This window comes from Micropterus dolomieu, linkage group LG18 (assembly GCF_021292245.1).
Source record: "Micropterus dolomieu isolate WLL.071019.BEF.003 ecotype Adirondacks linkage group LG18, ASM2129224v1, whole genome shotgun sequence".
In the NCBI taxonomy this organism is placed as follows: domain Eukaryota; kingdom Metazoa; phylum Chordata; class Actinopteri; order Centrarchiformes; family Centrarchidae; genus Micropterus; species Micropterus dolomieu.
Window position 1 is genome coordinate 28,884,809 of NC_060167.1, and position 22,003 is coordinate 28,906,811.

A 22,003-nucleotide genomic window follows, 5' to 3' on the forward strand; every position below is an offset into this window, starting at 1 on the left:
CTCGTAACGTAGGTCTTTGTGTCGTGCAGAGTTTCGCTCAAAGGGAACCCTATAGACTTGTTTCATCCGCATCTTTTGGCGCCGGAGAACTCGGTCTATTGTGGCCAAGCTGACATCATCAATGCCCTCAAAGTTCACATTATCGGCAATGACTTTGTCTCTGATCTCCCGGAGTCTGATGAGGTTGTTCTCACGAACCATATCCACAATGAGGGTTTCTTGTGCCGCTGTAAATATGGCAACCCTCCCACCTCTATGTGGCATTCTTTCAACTCTAAAGAAAGAAACGTGTTGTCAATTGACATGTTTTACAATACAGTAACAACTGATTTGAAACTAATAGACTACTTTCACAGGCTTGTAAAATTGTATTGTGACAAAGAAAGCAATAGAGTACAATACCTGTTGTGTTGTCTGAATGCCCTGATAATGGTGGCCACGGTGAGCCTACTCAGGTTTGGACGGACTCTTAGTCCTGCTTCAGCCATTGTCATGCCATGGTCAATGACATGATCAATGACTGTTGCTCGCATCTCGTCCGTAATGATGGTGCGAGGTTGTCTTGCTCTCCCTCCTGGACCTTCTCCTCTCCCTTGTTGGCCTCCTCCTCTTCTTCCTTGGCCTGCTCCTCTTCATCGTTGGCCTCCTCCTCTTCCTCCCTGGCCGGCTCCTCTTCCTCCCTGGCCGGCTCTTCTCCCTCCTCTGACTCGATTACCTCTTCCCCTGACTCTGCCTTCATCCATTGTGTTTGTTTGGAATCTTCAGCAAACTGTGCACTCTGAACTTGCTTTTATACATGTGGTCACAGCATTAGCAACAGGTGTTTTCAATTTTGAGTCGTTGTGTGTAATGAATGACGCCAGGTGTGTTCATTTTGTTCAAATATTGCTGACTGTGGCAAGCATTTTGCGTCACATGAGCTTTCATTTGAGAATATGAGCAGAGTTCTTTTGCAACTTGTGTTTTAGCAAGGAAAAATGTGTTAAGATTTATGTGAACGGAGGATTGTGTTTTGTGAATTGTGTCTTCATGTGAAATGTGTTTATGATATTGGAAAATGATGGCTAGATTTAGTAAATGTGTTTAGACAACTGGTCATTTGGTTTAGAGGATTGGCTTTTGTGTTTTAGCATTTGAGAAAAACTGTAACAACATCCCGCACATGCAAACACCAACTTTAACACCTAGAACAGCAAATAAGTCGAAACAGACCTAAGAAGAGTTAATATAAAATAAATAAAGGATGTCTAAATGTATTTAAGCACACTCCAGATTTCAATTACTAACTTAACCCTTGTGTCGTGTTCATATTTTTGTTATTCAGCCAGTGTTCGTGGGTCTGGTGGACCCGCTGCATTTTGGGGTTTTTAATTCAACACAATCAAACAATTTTATGTTAAAATACTCAACAGATGTTTACTTCATCCCAATTACAAGCAATATAAACAGCATATATGGTTAATATTTTCTCTTTACCTTTTGTTAGATCACATTTAAGAATTAAAGTGCTACTTGTTTTTTTGTTTATTTTTTACTAAAATGACATAAAAAAAGAAAATCAATTATAATCAAGGTATGAGTGGAAAAATTCAACAAATTTACAAATGAAGCAAGGTTTTTAATAACTATTGACTTTGGTCCTGTGGCTCGTCTTCGTTTTGGAACTAGGTGATGCTTAATCTCATCCTCTTCTTCAAAGTCACTGTCAGACTCTGAATTGTCAGAAATGTGATCTTCACATTCTGAAACCTCTTCTTGTACATCATCAAAATCTTCTGTCTCTTCCAAAATCAATTGCAAGGCCCTCTGAGCAGCGAATCTTTTGGCCATCTTGATCAGTTGTGATAAGAAACCACACTGGTAAAGCTATATATATTGTGTCCCGCCCCCAATTTAGAGAAAATAAATTGGTTCCCACAAGACAGAGGGTGAAATGTGCGGGAATGTGAGAGCAGACGGTGTTGGTGCTTAAATTTTGCAACAATGTTGCAACCTTGTGCGGGAACTCTTGCACTCACACTCTCTCACACTTACATACAATCTCTCTCTCACATGCACACACACATGACACACACATAGATATGTGGTTTATGGTGAAGGTGGCCGTGCTTGAATTTTGCAACAATGTTGTGACCTTGTGTGGGAACGGCAGGTGCAGAAACACAAAACTCACACTCACACACACACACACACACACACACACACACACACACACACACACACACACACACACACACACACACACTGACAGAAGGAGGACAGAGTAAAGGTACACAGGACCTACAGTTTCCACACTTTTATTAGCCTCGGGTCCAGTGGACCCGGACATCCTGTGTGTAATGTAAATGTGTAGGGGGGTGTCCAGTGTGTTTTCATTGAAAATGTGTTCTGATATATATTCTTCACAGAAAATGAGCCAAGGCCAATGAGTCTGAGTTTGAAAAAATAAATAATCGTATAATTTTTCTTTTGATAAAAAATGAAAACGGGTCCAACAGACCCGAACACCGGGATTGACAAAATATTGCATTAAAAAAACAGGAAGCCTGTTTAAAGCACGTTCTGTAATATACTGCAGTGGTTCTCAAACTTTTTCTTGTCAAGGACCCATAAACTGTCACAAATTAGACCACGGACCCCCATCTGATAGGATTTTTTTCTTTTATATGTTTTATTACAGAACGTTTATGCAACCGATGACCAAAATGGTCATACATTTTTAATGGTGTTACTTATGGATTGAATGTATACTGAAAATAAATTATTCCCCTTTTTGCTGGGGACCCCCTGGAGCCCCATCAAGGACCTCTGGGGATTTTCGTCTACTCATAGGTCAGAAGTCATACTATCCACGAGATGTAAGAATGCAAGGCAAGAAAATCATTTATGTCAGAACAATGAGAAAATAAAGGCTTTCATTACAAGATGTTTTATCTCCTTTCATATTTCTAGCTCAGTATTCAGTATGACCATGTTTTTGTGAAACAGGCAACATTTCACTTCCTGGAGTAACAGGAAGCAAGATTAACTTTGGGCACCTCAAGCTGAGATACAGCTAAGTTTAAAGCTAAGTAATTGTACTCAAAATTGTTGACATTTCTGTAATTCTTACCTTTACATACCTGATAATACAGCTGCAATGTGTTTGTCAGTAAGAGGTCAGTAGTTCCCTTCTTTCAGCTCTCCTGCAATAAATCCACCGCTCCCTTTGGTCCCTTTGGGCCCAGCTGTCTGGTCTTAGACCACTGCTAGGAATGAAATCAATGGAAATTGTCCCACAACATTGTCTTTTCTCTTTCTTTGCCTCTCTTAGAGATTGAGCTCACAGGGAGGTGTTAATCACCTTAAACTGGTTTACTTTTCCTCTTATACAATATCCTTACAGTGAGACTTTTTTTTTCTAAACTACTACTAATGTTTGTGTGGAGAAGAGTCATAAAGTCAGCAAACTGTTTTAGCAATGTCTGTTATAGAGTGATATTTACATTAGCCACCATAAGCTGGTGGTCATACCAGACCAATTACGGCTGTAGCAGAAAAGCCCCTGAGTGAGTTAAGTTGAGCAATGCTACTTTTTGTTGGTCATGAATTTAACTTTTGTCAGAGGAAGAATGTGTTACTTGCTTTCTGTAAGAGTTATAGTTGTGCTTTAGACAGTCTCTCTATATATTGTAGTACTTCCTAACTGTTAAATAGCCCAGTTTGACTCTGACTGAAGTATTTTGTCCTTTGTTGCAAATCTGTAAGACCTTTATTTTAAGACATCGGGTGTTCCATGTCTTGCTTGCTAATACAGCATGTGTTATGCTAATGCACCACACTGTGTCAGCATTTTCTACATTTTCTCCACTATCCTTGTGCCGTCCTCATTTGTGTGATTTCTGCAAACCACAGTAAGTCCTGGCCTGTGAGTCCACCTCACCCCCAGTCTTTGAGTAGCTCACTGGCTATGATGATTTATATTTAAGTCTTTGAAGGTTTCCCCCTCCTTATCACAAGCCAGCAGCTGCTAGCAGCCACAGGGTCTTCATTAGCTGCTAAGCACACTCTGTCCACAGTCCAGTACATTGGGGATGCAAGCTGTGATTGGCAGTGTCTTGGCTAGGCTGATCATCCTGTACCGATGTCCTGCTGTGCCTTATTATCACTGGAGGAGGATTAACTGGAGGATTAATTGGAGAAACCATCATGAACGGTTTACTCTTGCAGACCTGGCTAGCCCCTGTATCCACTTTGTTGGTACCAAAATGAAAAAATAAAAAAATAGTTAACATGCTGAATAACTGGCTAATAACTGTCTGTCTGGGTTTCAGTGGCTTTAGTGTCCAGCTGTAATGGCTCTGTTACATCAAGAGATGGCGATGTTAATCCTCTGCTGAGATGTACTACCAAGCCTGCACACACAAAACAATAACTGTAGCTCTTAGCAACCACTGCAAATTAATTCTAAAATGTTAGGGTTCACATGTGGTTATAGCTCATTTCTTTTTTATATAAATGTGGAAAATACACTGATATTTAAGTTCAAGTAAATGTTGTATTTACTGTGAGTCCTATCATTTATGTTTTTATATTTGGCATGTTTTAACTTCTATATTGTAGCCCACTTTGGTTACAGAATAATAACTTTGCTGTCTTGCGATCAGCATTGTGTCAGAACATATCGAGAGATTGTGAAATGCATTTCATCTGAGTCAATCAATTATATGGGGAAATTGTGCTTTAGCCACATGATTCAGCAGAGTTCAAGAGGCAATTCATTAACTTTGAATAAATGTTTTATGTAATACTATGAGGTTTATTCACCAGTGTTTTTTTCTACTTAAGCACCTCTACCTGAGAAAATGTTCTTTAGAAATTTACAAAAGGGACTCAATACCCGCTCTAAACATTTCTCTTTATATTATTTGGAATTTGGTACTTAATAAAAAAAACACAAGGCACCAACGTCCAAAGACTCTGCTCTGCATCACACTTTAAAAGCAGCATTTTCACAGTGCCTAATGGCCATTTTAGGCCTTTTATAGTTTTCACTAAGACTCCAGCAGAAAGTAAAATCCTCCTCCAGCGGTGAACCCATGCATAGCAAAGAAAAGGTGAAATGAAGGCCATTATTCTTCTGTCTCTCCGCCTGGCAACACTGAGCTCACTAGCAGTGCTGCAAATCAGAGACGAGTGAACACACTTGGATGTGTTACAGATTAAATGAGTCACTGTTTCATTAGTTGTACATCGGTTTACTTAGATGATTTTTGGACATGCAATAACTGGGCTGATTTCTCCAGTGAATAGGCCTACACAATATAATTATTAAACGACACAATGTCAGCTAGTGCACAGGATGCACAAACATCTCACCTGATTAAGTTGTCCATTGTGTCTGAAGATTATCTACTTTGTCTAACTGGGAGAGGATGAGCAGAAGATGTCAGGGGAATTAGCAGGTCACACTGATACTAGTCAGAGGCCATAGAGGACGATTTAAATTTTTGTCTGTGCCAATGAAACCTTCCTTAAAGGTATATGTAAATAGCATTTCATAGAGCTGTGCTTGATTTCACTGTGTGGCTTCAGTGGAATCATGGCAATTTTACTGTGTGGGGATCCCTATAAAAAACCATTAACAATAAACAATACACAGTTTACACACGAGGTCGCCTGACATTCAGCCTAAATGGCCGTTTTGTTACCGCTAATCACTTGACAAAATTTGAGATGAGGGCAACCATGCAGAGGTCAGCCACCAGGCTACACATAAGTAGGGTCATTTAAAAAGGGAGATATCTTGTGGCGAGCCTCTGTGGACAGGCTTCCCATCCATGGTCAGCCCTACTTGCAGAGTCCGGAGGGCAGAGTCAGGTCATCAGGTAGAATACGACTGACCGGGTCTGACTGCCTGTTACAGCCAGTGTTTAGGTGAAGCCAGCAATGATTCAGATTTCATGTCAGAAAGGAGCGTGTCTTTCTCTCCACACTGGCTTCCACTGTTTGTTTGGGTTTGGTTCCATTTGGTTGATGTTCACAATACTCTATTGATAAGGTACATTTAATTTAGGTACTCTCTTTTCTCTTTCAATTAAAATAAACCGTATTAGCCACAACTCATTTGTGGTCTCCCCTTCTTGTTCTTCAAATAGCTGCACTGTGACAAATACCCACCCACAATCTGTAAAAAGTGACACCTAGTCTGGCAATATGGTTGCTGGCATGGGGATAAGACTCATTACTTAAATATTACAGGAGGTGGCTAAGTTATAATTCTTAAGGTATGAGTGTGTCTGTATCATATACAGGTATGATACATTATAGAGGTTCCAGAAATATGTTTAAAATGTCATGCTGATGGCGGCAAACACACCTTTAGCAGCTACTCTGTCAGAAATGCAACAGAACAAATGTTTATCTGTTAATAGTGCAGCCAGAGAAAGAGAGAGAGGATTCATCTTGTGTCATTGTTTTAATAAAAAAGAAGACAGTCAACAATGTTGTCCGACACAGTGATAGTTAACTTGTGATCGGATTTGTCTTTGGTTTCCTGTGAATCTCTTTGGTATTGTTTTGGTGGTTGGTGAATTATGCTTGGAAAAGGCATGCTCAGCCAATAACATCTGCAGTGACATCTACAAGTGAGGCCATCACAAGATGCAAATACCTTTGATGTCTGTCGCTGAGAAAATGTGAGCCACAAAATGAATCAAAATGGGTGTTAATAATACATAATAAACAGTTTGTAACTTTTGCACATTGTTTTGTAAAATAGAGCCACTGCAGAGGGTATAATCAGCCTAAAGGATTGAATAAACTTTTTTCTGAATAACAATTAAACCAGCTCAAACCAACGTTTTCATAAATTTCATCCATATCAACTTTCCTCAAACACTTAATCACATAATCTATTGCAAAAGGTATAAGACAAAAACGCCCTGTTGCCTTTCTATAAATCACAGTGCAATGCTAGATTGTAGGTCTTGGAAAAATGCGTTGCTGTAAATGTCAACATCACGGACCTTCTCTGCCTCATTTACAGCTGGAGGACTAAGCGATCCATCCATCATCTCTGTAAAACAGAGACAGAGAACGAGAAGAGAAGGCAGGAAATAGGTCAGTCACTTAAGCGATGTGCATGAGGTAAACAAATGTGATTGGTGTCCTGCATCATCTGGTGCCATCAGCGGTGATTTTGTACAGGTGGCACACAGATGGGACCCCACCTGGGACCTGAGCTTGTTAATGAGTCACAAAGAGGAGGGGTGGAGGGGGCTGATATCATGAACCAGACTGAGTCCTCTGGCAGCGCAACACTTTTGCACATTGTGCATGCCATTCTCCACTATGGCGAAGTGCCCCTCGGACCGTTGGAGCTGCGGTTTAACCCAAACCTGGCAGCATTTCGCTGTGCCACGTGTCAGACTGAGGAAGCACTGGAAATGAATTAATATTATTAATATCTCACTGTGGCTGAAAGACAACAACCAGGCCTAATGAGGGCCCCCATAGAGACTTGTTATGTGCTCTAAGTAATGGCGCAGCGTGTGTCATGATTATTTACACTATTTAAGTGCTTCTAAAAAACTGCAAAAACTTGAAGTCAAGTCTATTGAAACACGGATTAGTCTGAGTAGTGAAGCTGAGTCGGATGCCAAGTGTTGAGCGGTCACCGTTGAGGCCAGTGGAAGGGCAAAGGTCATGCTTAAGTGGGGGAGAATGCATTTTGAGATTAGCGGATTTAGTCAAGGTCCACAAGTCTAATACTGTGCTTGACTACTTAACTATCATTCACTGTCCTTTTTTTGTTGCAGACAATTGGGAGCTGCTTGAATGTAAACAGTGGGGAACTTGTTGGAGATAATTACATTTTAGGGCTGGTATGCAAGTTTGCAGTAAGAACACAGGAAGTTAGGACAGCAGGGATGATCGAGAAGAGAAGTAGCAGATGGACAGCGAGCGTTACTGTCACACAATGTTAACACATCCACCACAGGAGAGGAGTGAGCCTCTCAGACAGGACAGTGGGGCTAAATTATTAAGCAGAGGGGATTCTGTCAGTGAGCATGCAGAGCAAATATCCCAGACACATCCTGAGACTGATAATGGATTTGAAAACATGTATCTAAATATCGGATTGTAGAATACTGTGATAGATGTGTTTGTGCATCTGTTGACATTGTTTTGTTTCTTGCCTTGGTGATTGAACACACATGATGAGGCTGAAAGAGGGGAGACTGCTGTTAAGGCTTCACTCAGTCCTGTCACGCGTCTCCTATTCACCAGCCCAGCGAGTGTGTGTGTGTGGTGAGGGATTTTGTGTGTACTTGTGTGCCCATGAGAGCAAGCTTGCTGTGTGTGTGATAACACACCATTGGCATCCTTCATTTGTAAATAATTGAATCAGGCTATTTTAGTTTCGCTCAGAGCGCAGCTGTAATTTGCAGCCGTTCTGCTCTTAAGGACCGGTAATTATGGCTTTTAGAGTCTCCCAAAACAACTCAAACGGCTTCAACTCATGACAGCTGTGCATCTGGGCCTTAACTCACACACATGCGTGCACTAACATATGTGTGGCTGTTAATTAAACTGGTACATTTTCCAACTGAAGTGGATTTCATTACACAAGTACTACACACATTTAGCCCACTTAGTAAGTTTATGAATGAATGCAGGCCTTATAATCAATTTCCTAACTAATATTAATCATTTTTAACTATTTAGCTATTTAACTATTAGCCCTAAATACACAGTGGATGTTATTTTGGCCACACAACCTCCCAAAATATTATTATTGTTACAATGTCTTAAGTGAACTTGGGTGAAAATGGCTAATACACATTCTTCTTAAACAGACATCAATCTTACCCAATCTATTATGTAGATTAAAGAGGGAGACTGGTAAATAGATAGATAGATCATGATGTTTTGGTCGGCACACACTACTTTGTGTTTTCACTTTGTCACCTGATTTGCATGTTGTTTATGCAGTGCAGACACATACCTCAGAGTTAATGAAAGGATTGCCTGTTCTCTAGACACTGTTCACTCTGGCAGGCCATAATAAACCAGAGTGCAGTAAATGTGATTCAATGGATGATTATCATCGGAGTTAAAAAACAGACAAAACCAAATCAAAAATACTTTGCCATCACTCTGCACACGCAGCTTCTTTAACAGCTGAAAATAAAAATTCTAGAACTTACTTCAAATTAACCTGCAGTGAATAACACTGAGCTGTGTTTCCATGCAACAGTTGTTTTATTCTGTTCAGGACGCTGCATTAATTCTTCTAATTAGGCAGTGATTCTGCTGTTTAACTCCATTAGAAATCTCAGTATTTATTTTAGGTGTTAATTAACGCCTGTGATTCAAATCCACATGTTTGGATTTTAGACAGCACCCTTATGTTTTATAAAAAGACACTATATTTTTTTTTAGCCTACCTACGTTTTTATTATGCCAGTATAAATGAAGAATGCTGGAAACATACCTTTTGGCTGGCAAAGTGGAAAAGAAGAATACATTTTTTTGTAGCTCATTTCAAAACATTACATACAAACACAAACCCAGATTACTATTATGAACATGATTATTATACTTGATAAATATAAAATACACCTAGTCCTAAAATAAGATGTGCAAGTAATTATAAATGCGTCTCTGCCAAAAGCCACATGCTAGGGAAACAAACAGAGACAGTGTGTACAATTTCATTGAGTGAGACTGGGTGTCACACTTATCAAATGGTGGATGTTGGAAAGAAAAATGTTCCATTGGATTTTGGAATTGGAAAGAAACGGAGCTTTGTATCATGGATGGCCATATGATCACAAAACAATAAAAACCTCATCTTCAATAATTTCAACAGTGTCACCAGACTGTAAAGTCTGCGCCGTGAATTAATCTAGAAGCTATGGCAGTCACAGCTTGACTGTCACAAGTGGAAGCATCAACGCAACTCGAGGATTATCTCTCCACCACTCGCTACCTTGAATATGGCACGGGGAGGGAAGCATATGGCTGCAATCTGTAGCAGCCCCTCACTGTACGTCCTCCATTCCCTTTTAATTAAACACATGGAGACACCCCACGCTTGGGTAAAGGCCTGGCAAGTGACTAATAAAGAAGCAAACTGATATGGGCTAAGTTAATGATGATGTAAGGGAAGCCCATGTGTCAAGGACAATAATATCCACATTACTGAAAACAGACATTTGTGTGTTTTATTGTATGTCTCTCTACAAAGATAATGGTTGCAGCTCATGTGACTAACAGTCTGCAGCCGTAGTTTAAAGACTTGCTAAAAGCAGGCCGGGGAAAGTCCACATTTACAGAGCAAGCCATCAGCAGTCTGACATAATGTATCTCACATGTTTATACAGCTGGTTTTGTCCTATCATGGATGACTAAATGTGAAGTCTTTCACCTCCCCGTCTGGGAGTTATCCGAGTGTCCCACAGTAAACATGAGCACACGCCTTGGAAGCTGAGGTTAGGTGAAGTAAACACACTAATGTGCCAATAATGTCAACGGCATTAGTCCTTCTATGCCTCTAATCAAGGGACTGGCGTTCACACACCTTGTTCCAAACGTGTGTGTGGATTATGTGGGCTGGTGGGAGTAATCCCCGGAACACATGGACCCCAGAGGCAATCCAATTTACAGTATGACACTGCTTAACACTTACAGATACAACCTGTTATACTGTACATGTAAGTATTTAAACAGTAGATGTCATTTAGGATCTGACTCGTTTCTTACAAGTAGGAAAGATGTTGCAGCCATGCTGTGACGCTGTTATTGAGGTGCTTTGAGCTAAATGTTAATTTCAAAGCATCACCAGATTTCTTAACCTAAATTAGTTAAAAGTTTCCAACTTGTATAGGCTGATGCAATAAACCAGAACTTTAGTGGCATCTGTTTCCAGGACAATGCAGCTGTGGCTGTGTGTGTGTGTGTGTGTGTGTGTGTGTGTGTGTGTGTGTGTGTGTGTGTGTGTGTGTGTGTGTGTGTGTGTGTGTGTGCGCGCTCAATCCAGTGGAGGGTGACTCTCTAATCAACCTCTACACCGCATTGTCATTCATTTATGCATTAAACAGATGGAGAAGGTGACTGGTAGGCAAGAAGTCACTGTTATGCACACTTGTGCATACATGTTGTCATTCTCTGGAGAGAAACACCAGCTGTCATCAAAACACTCACTGAAATACTGCTTTATTCCAAATGCAGGACCAGGTCAGTCAAATAAAACATGCATAAGTTGTTTTTGTCATATTCTATCTCTACATTATAGATATTTAATACATAATGATTCTATCCATACAAAATATAAAAATATGTGAGGCCTGATTTACAACCATATTTACACAGACTTCCTTAATTTAAGTGAAATTATTAATTCATTTATCTATGTACACACTATGAACTGAATACAATAGTACAGTCTATGCTATATCTAAATCACATTGGATGAAAAAGCTAAACTGTACCAAACAGCTTGTTTGCTGCATGGAACTGAAGTTATGATTAAAAAAAAAAATTGCACATCAGCGTTTGATAAACGTTTGGACTTGATAGAACTGCGCATGTAACCATTAGCCTTAACACTCAGGAGATATTCAGAAACATTAAAATGAACAAACATGCAAACACTGTTGCTTTTTCACTGGTTACTGACAGTAATTCATCACTGACTTTCAATTACATGACATTCAAAACTCAACAATACTGAATAAATGGACTGTTATATTTATTTTTTTCGTTCCAGATGGAGGATGATATTGTACACAAGCTGGAAAAAGAGAAATCTACTGTGCCAAACCCCCAGAAGTTAGGAAATAATGCAGTTCTTGCTTTTTCTGCGTTTGCGGGTGTGTAACTGCCCACTGCGGTTGGGCCCTCCCATCCCTGTGTTGTTGTACTTATGGACAAGCTCCTGGTTGCTGAGGTAGCGCAGCTGGATGGGTCTGGGGATCGGCTCACCCAGAAAGTAACCTTCATCCTCCGATTCAGAGGATGACGAGCAGGTGGAGCACCAGTCATCGTCATCATAATCATCCCAGGAGTACTGGTTCAAGCCAGTGCGTCGGCTGGCCTCTGGGTTCTGAAGAGTCAGGTCTGAAGTGGTTCTGGGGCACTGCCTGAAGAGTTGAGGCTGGTATCTTCCTCCTCCTCCTCCCACTCCAAAGTGGTCCCTGGCACTCCTTGGCGGTGGGAAACGGTCGTAATCCTCACGGACACGCAGCTGTGGTCTTTCTTGAGGTCTCGTCCTCCGCTCTGCCACGAGGTGGAGAGCGTTTTCTGAACGAGACCGACGGGATCTCCGAGAGCGGTGGTGGTGGTGGTGCCGCCGCCTCTGTGGCGTCTCCTCTGGAGCATCTAGCCGGACACTTGCTCCCCTTCCACCACCTCCTCCTCCTCCACCCACCCTGCGCTCACTAATGGGTGGCAGGCGGGCAGCGTTGGCGCTGCTCACCAAACTCACCCTATCCTCCTCCTGGAAGGTGAAGCCAGGAGGTAAATGCTTAATACCCATGCCCACACTCATGCCAGGGGGGTTGCAGTACTGCACCTGGAACTGGGAGGACCTGGGAGGATCCATTTCCATGTAGGGTTGACTGGCGGTGAGGCTGTGAATGGATTCAGAGCTACGAAATTGCACTGAGGAGTTGAGGGTGTCCATGTTACTTTTCTCTGAGACGTTCATTCCAGAGTCTTTGCTCAGGTCCGGCATGGAGAAACGAGAAAGGTGCTCCTGACGCTTTCCTCCTCCATCTGCTGAGTTGCCTATGGGGAAATAGAGATAAATTCAGTGTTGCTTTTTATTCAAGACAAGGCCAAGAAGAGGTCTACAACAACTACTACAACACCCACCTGTAGCATTGGACAGGGCCAGTGACTCCATGGATCCTCTTGGGGTCTGCTCTAGAGGGGTCAGTTGCTCAGTGAAGTTAAGTGCACTAATGGGGTTCCTGCTTCTTGCCACCTGGGTTGCTGCTGGAGGCCCTGCATCTCGGTCCCTGTCCCTCTGAAACCCATGCAAACTGATAGAGCGTTTGTCAGAGGAGAAGCCGTTGTGGTGCTGAGAACAATGGGATACCTCAGTGAAGCTCTTTTGGGTCCTCAGTTTGGGTGGATAGTACTCCTCTGGAGCTGCTGGCTGATGGAACCACGTCTCATTGAGTGAGTGGCCCTTCATGGCAGAAATAGGCGGTCTCTTTAAACCTACATTGTCCTTGATCCTGTGGTCCTGCTGTTGATTATTCTGTCCAGAGCAGGTGGGGTTATAGGCAGTCCTGACATTGCACTGACTGAGGAGCTGGAGGGGGGTGGGGTTGGCAGTTAGGTCTGATTGGGATTCATAATTATAACCGTCACCTCCTTGCTCTTGGCCCTGCCAGGTAGGTGGCTCGCGAGTCAAACTGGGCGTCTGGCTGGAGAGACTCAGAAGATCCATTTGTAAAGACAGTGGGTCCACCTCCCCTGAAAATCTATCAGTCTGCACTGCACCCCCTCCTCCTCCACTCTTCCCCATCTTGGAGCTGCGCCTGGACTCTCTGGTGGAGCGAGCGCTTTGAAAGGCAGAATCAGAGGAGTCAGAGCCATTAGGCTCCTCCCCCAGACTGCAGGAACGTGAGCAGAAGATTTGGCCCTGCTTGGGCAGGAAAGGCCGACCCAGCAGAGAGCGTTTACAGCGGGCGCAGCAAAAGCAGCTCTCTGTGGCGTGCCAGTGCTGCCCATCATATGTCATCTGGCCTTGGTCAATCCCTGCAGGAAAGATAAAAATATGAATCCACTTATTTAAAATGACAGAATGTGCTGAAAAATACACAATTATAATACAAAGCACGATGTTTTGATTAAAGAGCTAGAAATAAAAAATCTTTATGTCTTTATTAAAAATGCCGTTTTATGTGAAAATAGTAGCATAACACAAGCTGCTTGTCGAGTGAGAAAATAGAGCTGGAGGCTGTAACTTAACTGAGCTTGGGGGACAACTCATTATGGAGCTTGCCCAGCATTGTATAAACACATTGCATTTTGAGTATGCTTGCAGTTGTTGCAGGGGGAAAGAAAACCAGCTATTTGCTAATGGCTGCCATCTGGTTAGAGCATGTTTTCTGCTGGTTTCAATTTATAATCAGTTGTGCTTTTTAGCCAAATATTTTTCTGTATCCTGTCTGACAAATAATTACAGAGCAAATTTGTTGAGAGGTATGTGCCAAAATCACACCTGGGCATCCTGTCGGGGGATATGCACACATACACGCAAGTCTGTAACAGGAGGTGGCATGGGGCCAAGAGGTGCTAATGTGAGGGTTTCCTGCTGAAAAATACCCAACTTTTCTCAGCTGGTCTTCCTCTACTACTACAGATCGTGAGATGTTTATATTTGTATTTAACAGACACTTGATGCACGTGTCTGTGATAAAAACAGGTCATGAGGCTGAATCTTCTCTTGCCTTTGCCCCATGTTAAGGTTTGAAGGGTGAAAGAGAGACCTAATTTTACTGTACATATTTCTGTGCTCTGCAAACTGAGGCTATCTACCCTTGCCTGAAATGTGTGACCATGGATGACATCATTTAGCGATAAACTGCTGTAAACCAGGCCACAAAATTTCTACTTTCCTCCTCGGTGTTACTTGCTACGAAAAATTTAGGTCACTCTTTAAACCTCTGTGAAAAAAACTTAACTTTCCTCCACGTATTTAGCATCATTATATTTTTTTTCTGCAAGGGATTCTTTGCATGACCTGCTGGTGATTAATGCAGTATGCATGAACAATTACAGATGCCGGATGGTGGTGCAGCGTACCAATATGTTCCCCGCAGGAGTCGCAGTACTCAGCGTAGAGGGACTCAAAGCAAGAGCAGCAGTAGGGCCGTCCCTCCTTCATGATGTAGCGCTGGCCCCCCAGCACAGTCTCACACTCAAAACAGCAGAAGTGCTTCATGTGCCAGTGACGCCCTTCTGCCTCAGTGCACTCATCCGCAAGGATGATCTAAGAAAGAAGAGACAAGAAAGTTCATCGTTTATCACAAGTCCTCCGAGGTAAACCTCAGTTGGGTTATTACCGCGCGGTGAATGACAGGACAAAGGCTTGGCTCGCCCTCCCTCTCTCTCTCTCCATACGCACCACTTTCTCCTCTGCAGCTTAGTACCCTTAGATCATCCTCTTTGCCACTGACTTGTGTAATGCGTGTGAGGAGTTGGTGAAATCTAGATGGTGCATTTACTTTTAATTACGCCGCTGTTAAAACAGTGTCCTTGTCCCCATTTGCAGAGAGTCAGTGCTAATGGTTGGGAGGTCAGGATGTTGAGAGCCAACCCCATTAGATTGAAAACCCACGCATGTGTTAAACTGTGACTGTTGGGAAGCCTGTGAACATCATATGACTGCAGTTTCGTATGTTTGCACGCACGTGTGCAAAATTGTTGCGCATAAAAACCTGCGCTACTGACACTGTCCCACATTACAGGCACAGTATGTCCGAGTAGGTGACAGACATGTGTGTCTGTTAACACATTGTCATTCGTGTGCAGGCATGTGTGTGCGTGCATGTGATGGGTGTCTACCTCATCACAGGCGGTGCAGCGGGGCTTCAGCCTCTCAGCGTGGTGCCGCCCGCAGTAGATCTTCCCATCCTGGTAGAAGTAGATGAGGTCCACCAGGAGCTCATTGCACATGCTGCACACAAAGCAGGCCGGATGCCAACACACGCCGTGACCTGCCCGTGATGCAAATACAGCAATGTCGCCGCCATTTATCTGGCCTCCGCACTAAAAACAGGCAGAGGGAGAAGAAGAGTTTTGAGAAAATAGTGCCAGCCGTGCTGCTTCTATCAGTACATGTCACTTTATGCAATATTTTGATCACACTCTCTTTCCAAATACCAATTCCTTATACCTAAACTCAGGATAGTGGTCGATACAGAGTACCAACTCTATTCCTGTGCTATGTCTTTGTAGTTAAACCTAAAATCTGTACAACTGGGCACCCAGTAGCCAAGTGGTGGACCTTCCATGCATGGTATAACCCTCTCCCTATTTCCAATAAAGGCAAACCACCAAAAAAACCCAACAACATTCTTTAAAAGGCTTGTGGAATTTCTATAAAGTTTATCACTACATGCTGTCACCATTTCATCATGACAGTGATTAAGAAACCAATTAATCAAAGGGCATGTGTCCAGGACATTTTCCCTTATACAATCATTACAAAAGAAAAGTCTATAATGCATGGTGCCCTGTGAAGAACAGTCAGTAGAATGAATGAAGGGGGCGCCATCTTGATACATGGCATCATCAATTCCTTAATGTGTAGTAAGTTCAGAACACAGTGAAAAATACTCAAGGTCATGTCTTTAAATTGCTTGTTTCGATCAACCAACAGTCCAAAACCCAAATACATTCAGTTCACTACCATATAAGTCAAAGAAAAGCAGCACTCACAAATGAGAAGCAGGATCTTTGATTAATCTGTGATCACCACTGAAGATGCACTGTTTTCTAAAATTCTAATTTAATTCCATTAAATTTGCACTTAAAAGTGCAAATTTATGATCTTTCCATAATTGACTAAGTGAATGTGCATCTCTGTCTGACACAATTTTGCATGAAAGCTGGACTAAACTGAGAGTATGAGAGTATGTGTACATGCGCTGCCAGGTAGGATAAGGGACAAAGTTGAAAGGCTGCTGGAGGACGTTGGTCGGGCAAAAGGGAGAAATAAAAATGGGAGTGATGTATGGGAGGATAAAAAGGAGAGCAAGATCGGCATGGAGGTGCAAAAGGTGGAGAAGCCGGAAAGATAAACCAGAGGCAGTGCTAAGGAGACGGGGGGAAAGGTCAGATAGGCAAAGTACATTTAGAGGGGTGGGAAGATGGGAGACGGAGGGAGAGTTGCAATCAGGTTATCTAACTGGCACAAAGCCTGCTGCTGCAAGGAGGCCAAAGGGGGGGTGGGGAATTCAATCAATACGCACTCTCCCAACATTCTGCTCCCTCATGTATGTGTGTGCGTGTCTGCTGAGCGAATGTGAAACACAAGCTGTAAAGCAGCTATACACCTGGGGCACCAATACAACAGAGAGTAGCTCCATTTTGAGTAAGCCTATTGTACATGCAGTAACAAATGGCAAGCGGATGCTGAAGTGCACTAGTTTGTTGTTAAAAGAACCCATTGCACTCTGTTGTCGCTACAAGAAAGAATATAAATAATACATTAAATATTTGATGGGACACTGGATACGACTATGAAATTATTTCAGGAGAGCTAACTTAACTGTAGCTTAATTGTCTGTGTTTTTATGCAAGGCTATGTTTTACGATAAACAAATACTGTGATTGTTTGAGCCTGACATGGCAGAGGGAAAAATAAGACAACACACACCTCAAGAGCTGCATTAAAAATAACACTTTGAGGTGAGATTGACAAAGTCTCTGCCCTTTATATGTTGTCATAAAGCACCTGTCATACATCTGAAATGCCAGCAGGCTCTTCAGTATGTCTGTCACACGAGTCATTGCTTTTATTCCACTGGCCACATGACGCACCTTTGATCTTGTCACACTTAATTCACTCTTTACGCTCGCAGAAAGGACACTTCGAAGTGAAATGAATGGCCGCTTTCAGATGACCTTTGATCTCGTCATCTCTCTTGACTGCCGGGGAAACGATCCCTAAATTAGGTTTATCGGAATTTCTGACAGCTACCTGTTCACAGATTGCCCCCGTCATCGTCACAGGGAAAGGCCGGACGTTGCCGCGGCCCAGGTTCTCCCGTTTCCGTTGATTGCTGAAGAGCTTCAGTTCTCGCTTCTCCTCATCATCCAGGCTGTTACAGTAGCGTACCTAGACACACACACGCACACACACACACACGTAAAGTTTGTTCTGTTACGCAGATATAGAGTTGAATGTGGTTGTCTGTGATATTTTATATCAATACATCATAATCCAGCTAGTCAAACCTTGGAATTGTTGCCATAATGAAAGGCAGCGTTTATCACAACCCTTTCCTGTTTACTTAATTACATTCTCTTTGTGTTTTCTGTCAGGAAAGGAAATGTGTTATTTAAGCCAAGACTTTTCCCAATTGACTTCACAGATGAGGATGAGCATGCAGGAAGTCATTTTTCTATTTGCATCTTATTATGGCCATCATTTCCCATTCCAAGAAACTGAGATGAGCTCCATCTGTGCTGCAGGAATTATAAGTAAAAGAAGAAACAATCCCGCAAAACAAAACCAATGAGTAAAACTTATCCTAGATGTAGCCTGGTTACAGTTCCAGTCAACCACTCAAAGCCTACCAGGGGAGATTAAGAATGGGGGCGGCATCTTTCTACATCCCTAGCATCCCATCCTAGCAAAATAGCTATAGAAAAATAGCGGTTTGTTGTACGTCGACTCAGAAAAAACAATTCTTATATTTGGCATATTTCTATGAATGTCATGGAAAACGATAAATATTTTATTTAGGCATTTTGCGTTATTGATAATAAAGACAGATATCAATAGGCTAAAATGAACATGTTACACTGAATGATGACGTGATACAAGATGTAGAGACAACTGTAGAGGTGCTAAAGGATGCCGGTCTTGTTGGTAAGGTACCACGTGTTTCTGCCAATCATACTAATATCTCGAGATTAATTGTGTGATTCATGTGGTAAAAAACTTAGATAGGCAGCTTACACCTCACTATCTCATTCCCGTCCATTAAGAAGACCGACCCCATTTCTCCTGTGTCTGTCTTCACTCCTTTTATCTCTCTTGCCCTGACGGAGGGGAGGAAGGGAGGAAGATATAGAGGGATGGATGGATGGATGGATGGATGGAAGGATGGATGTGGTGGGGGAGGGGGTCAGTTTGGACTCTCACCTCGTTGTCATGGGGTGGGAGCTGATGGAGCAGCTGTTTGATGCGGTATTTCTCTCCTGGGCTGTTCACATAGGGCACCTTGTCCTCGGGCAGAGAGCTGTAGTACTGATGAACCTGAGCAAGAGACAAAGAGGATGATAGTGATCAAGAGCAACAACATACCTGCAACATGTTAAGTAGCACAAAATACGGTTGGGTGACTCAGTGAGTACTTCCATTATCAATAAAGCTCTTAAATACTGTTTTTGACAAATGACTGATTTATTATTTTGTCTATGAAATGTCGCAAAATGTCCATTAAGAGCTCCCATATTCTCATACTCCTACTCTTTCAATTGCTTATTTTGCCAGTCAAAACATCTAAACGGGTACAGTTAACAATATCATGAGACACAAAAGCTACAAATCCTCATTTGGAGACATGGGATCATGCAAATGTTTAGCATTTTTATTTGAGACATTACTCAAAATGATTAAATTATCCTTAAAATGTTGTCATTAATCATTTCAGCACTAAAAAAAAAAGGGTACAAAGACAAAATGAACAGGATCTACAACTGGGAGTGACCAGCACACACATACAAAATCACTTTGATTTATGGCCCACCAGCGGAGACTTAATAGAACTTCGCCTCTCCATCTTTGTACATTGACATGGGAGGGTATTACGGACCTGCCAAACGTGCACACACTCACACACACGGACAATCATGTGATTAACACGTATGCGTGTAGCAGTGTAGCATATGAATGTGTGCGACAGCAGGATTAATGCTAATCTGGCCATTCCAAATTACTTGGACATTCTTTACATTACAGCGTCAGACAATAAATGTCATCTCTGTATTATTTATTGCAGTATTTTTTATTACACTGTAACAGGGGGGCCGGGGTATAATAGAGGTCAGGCAGTCATATATGAATGTGATTGGAGGGGGGTGCAAACCACGCAAGCCACAGGGTTTTAAAGGGAGATTTGAGGACAGAGGTTAAAGAATAAAAGGAATAGAAGGAGAGAGAAATAAAGACAGAATGAACATGTTAGATGGATGAAGGAAGACTGATAGTAGAAGAAGAAACAAGACAATATTTCAAAGAAACAAAAACACTACTGCACAATACATAATGAAGACCATAAAGAGACAACATGATCGATACCTGCTGACTAGGTCATGGCAATCTTAATATCCTGTCTGTCTACTGAATGGATCTACTGACTAGAAGTCATTAGCTTTGTCCTTGGAAATAACACAGACTATGTCACACAAAAACAGATTAACTTGAATCGGAACGTAGAGACCAAAATTAAAACTGCATTTCTTTTCAAATTAATCGTCCTGAGGCTGTAGAATCACATTCTATATGAAGAGCATTTCCTTAAAGCTGTACATGGATGTTTTGTTGCTGGTCTTAATTTACAGCAGGAGCCTCTTGTTGTAAGTGAAACCTATTTCCTTCTGCTCTGCTTTTGTTGGCTTCCATGGGCGTTGGCGAGGGACGAGGGAACCCGTGTCCAGCAGCACGGCTAAGGATGCCGGGAGGAGGTGTAGTGGGGGTCTCAGGATAGTCCATGAAAGGCAGACTGTGGTCATGCACTGATAAATCACTGAGTGCCTACATGCTTCTAGACACACACACACAGCTAATGATAAATTACAAAACATGCTTCCAACAACAACAACAAGGTTACAATATGGAGGTGAAAGGTACATTGCCCCCAGGATAAGATCTGAAGACAGATACACACACACACACACACACACACACACACACACACACACCTATGTGCACATAATGGACACCATTGCAGCGAGAGCCAGGAGGAGCAGCTTGTGATAATAACTGTAATCGAAAGCAGACAAAACTAAAGACAAACTTCGAATGTACTGAAAGGAGTGTTTTTAAAAGCTAAAGCAAATGGCAGGACTTCGCATCTGAGTGACAAGAGTGATCGCTTCACACAGCTGGTTTCTATTGCTGTTAATGGCTAGACAGCCAGAGGAAAAGACACCACCAGGCACCAGTCCTGACATTCTTTCAACAAGCCACTTTACAGTGGTTAGTGGACATAGATATTATATTGTTGAGAAAACACTGGTAGTTACAGCCAAACATTGTGGGAATGATGGGTGTTTTCATAGCGGAGTGAGCAGATTTAATGGCTGCTTTTCATTGTCTTTCTCTCTTTTGTCTTTTTCTTCTCACGTCTTTGCTGAAATGTGCAAGTGCCCATGGCTCAACTCTGTAGTCAGCACAGTTGTGGGAGCAAATTCAATGCGTTTGAGAGTCATAAGGGATGGGTTAATTAAGCACTAAAATGTAGTTGTCATTTTAACAAGACTAACAGTCCAAAGCCAAGCTAGCAGCTCTGTGAGTTTGTATTTAGGAACACGGGTGCTTTGATTTACATGCCAACATTAGCAGTGCTGATGTTTAGCATGTATACTGTAATGTTTCCCATTGTCACAATCTTAGTTTGGTAGCATGGTAACCTTTGCTAATTTGCATTCAACAACCTCATGGTGGCGCTAGAGGAAAAGCCAGAGGACCACCAACGTTTGTGGGCTTTTGTCCTCTGGGGACCGTGACTGCCTGTACAAACTTTCATGTCAACCCATCCAACACTTTTAGTCTAGACCAGACTGATGGACTGACTGACATTTCCATCTCTTGAGCCATGCTACTAGCATCCTAAAAATGAGTTTTAATGACTTTCAACTGATTTAACATTATCATTCAGCGGTGTGTATAGTGCTCAGTGTGTCTCGCAATCCCTTTTTAAAGCTTCATCATTTCTCTCTCATTCACAGCTGCTGGCTGTATTCAGATCAGGAGCTGACAGTATTTCTGGTCCTTGAACTCGGATGGGAATTGGTCAAATTGTCCTCAGGTCCATTTTGGAACAGGTCAGACTAGCCTCAGGTCCCTTTCAGATTGGCTCTTATTTGAAAGTTAATTTATCCCCATCAGAGCTGTGAGTCCCTTTCAGAGCCCTTTCTATTGAAATATCCTACATGTGAGCCGTCTGAAAAAGCATACGTCATGATCAGCTGCAAGTTAAAGTCAGATCCTGGTAGATGCTGAGCAGCAGCCGCGCGTTGAGACTGCAGCTCTTGCTGTGTGGTG

At 42.2% G+C, this 22,003-nt stretch overlaps 1 protein-coding gene and 1 long non-coding RNA gene across 7 annotated transcripts in view; both read right to left on the reverse strand.

The window, feature by feature from the left end:
* Positions 1 to 6,475: 6,475 nt before the first annotated feature.
* LOC123986741 lies at positions 6,476 to 9,138 on the reverse strand. 2 transcript variants are annotated; one of them, XR_006828958.1, is made up of 4 exons: positions 8,990 to 9,138; positions 7,212 to 7,421; positions 7,008 to 7,057; positions 6,476 to 6,667 (listed from the first exon to the last, which is right to left on the reverse strand). It is a non-coding gene; the product is annotated as an uncharacterized LOC123986741 (long non-coding RNA). The 2 variants fall into 2 exon arrangements; XR_006828957.1 differs by lacking the exon at positions 7,212 to 7,421.
* Positions 9,139 to 11,186: 2,048 nt separating this feature from the next.
* Positions 11,187 to 22,003, reverse strand: part of prickle2b (prickle homolog 2b) — an 88,500-nt gene continuing 77,683 nt past the window's right edge. For all 5 annotated transcript variants that reach the window (XM_046075134.1, XM_046075136.1, XM_046075138.1 and 2 more), the window contains 6 exons: positions 18,878 to 18,991; positions 17,708 to 17,845; positions 15,568 to 15,771; positions 14,806 to 14,992; positions 12,862 to 13,755; positions 11,187 to 12,774 (listed from right to left, as the gene is read on the reverse strand). In XM_046075134.1, the coding sequence (XP_045931090.1) occupies positions 11,819 to 12,774; positions 12,862 to 13,755; positions 14,806 to 14,992; positions 15,568 to 15,771; positions 17,708 to 17,845; positions 18,878 to 18,991 (2,493 nt within the window). In that variant the 3' untranslated portion in view covers positions 11,187 to 11,818. The remainder of the gene's footprint in view (positions 12,775 to 12,861; positions 13,756 to 14,805; positions 14,993 to 15,567; positions 15,772 to 17,707; positions 17,846 to 18,877; positions 18,992 to 22,003) is intronic.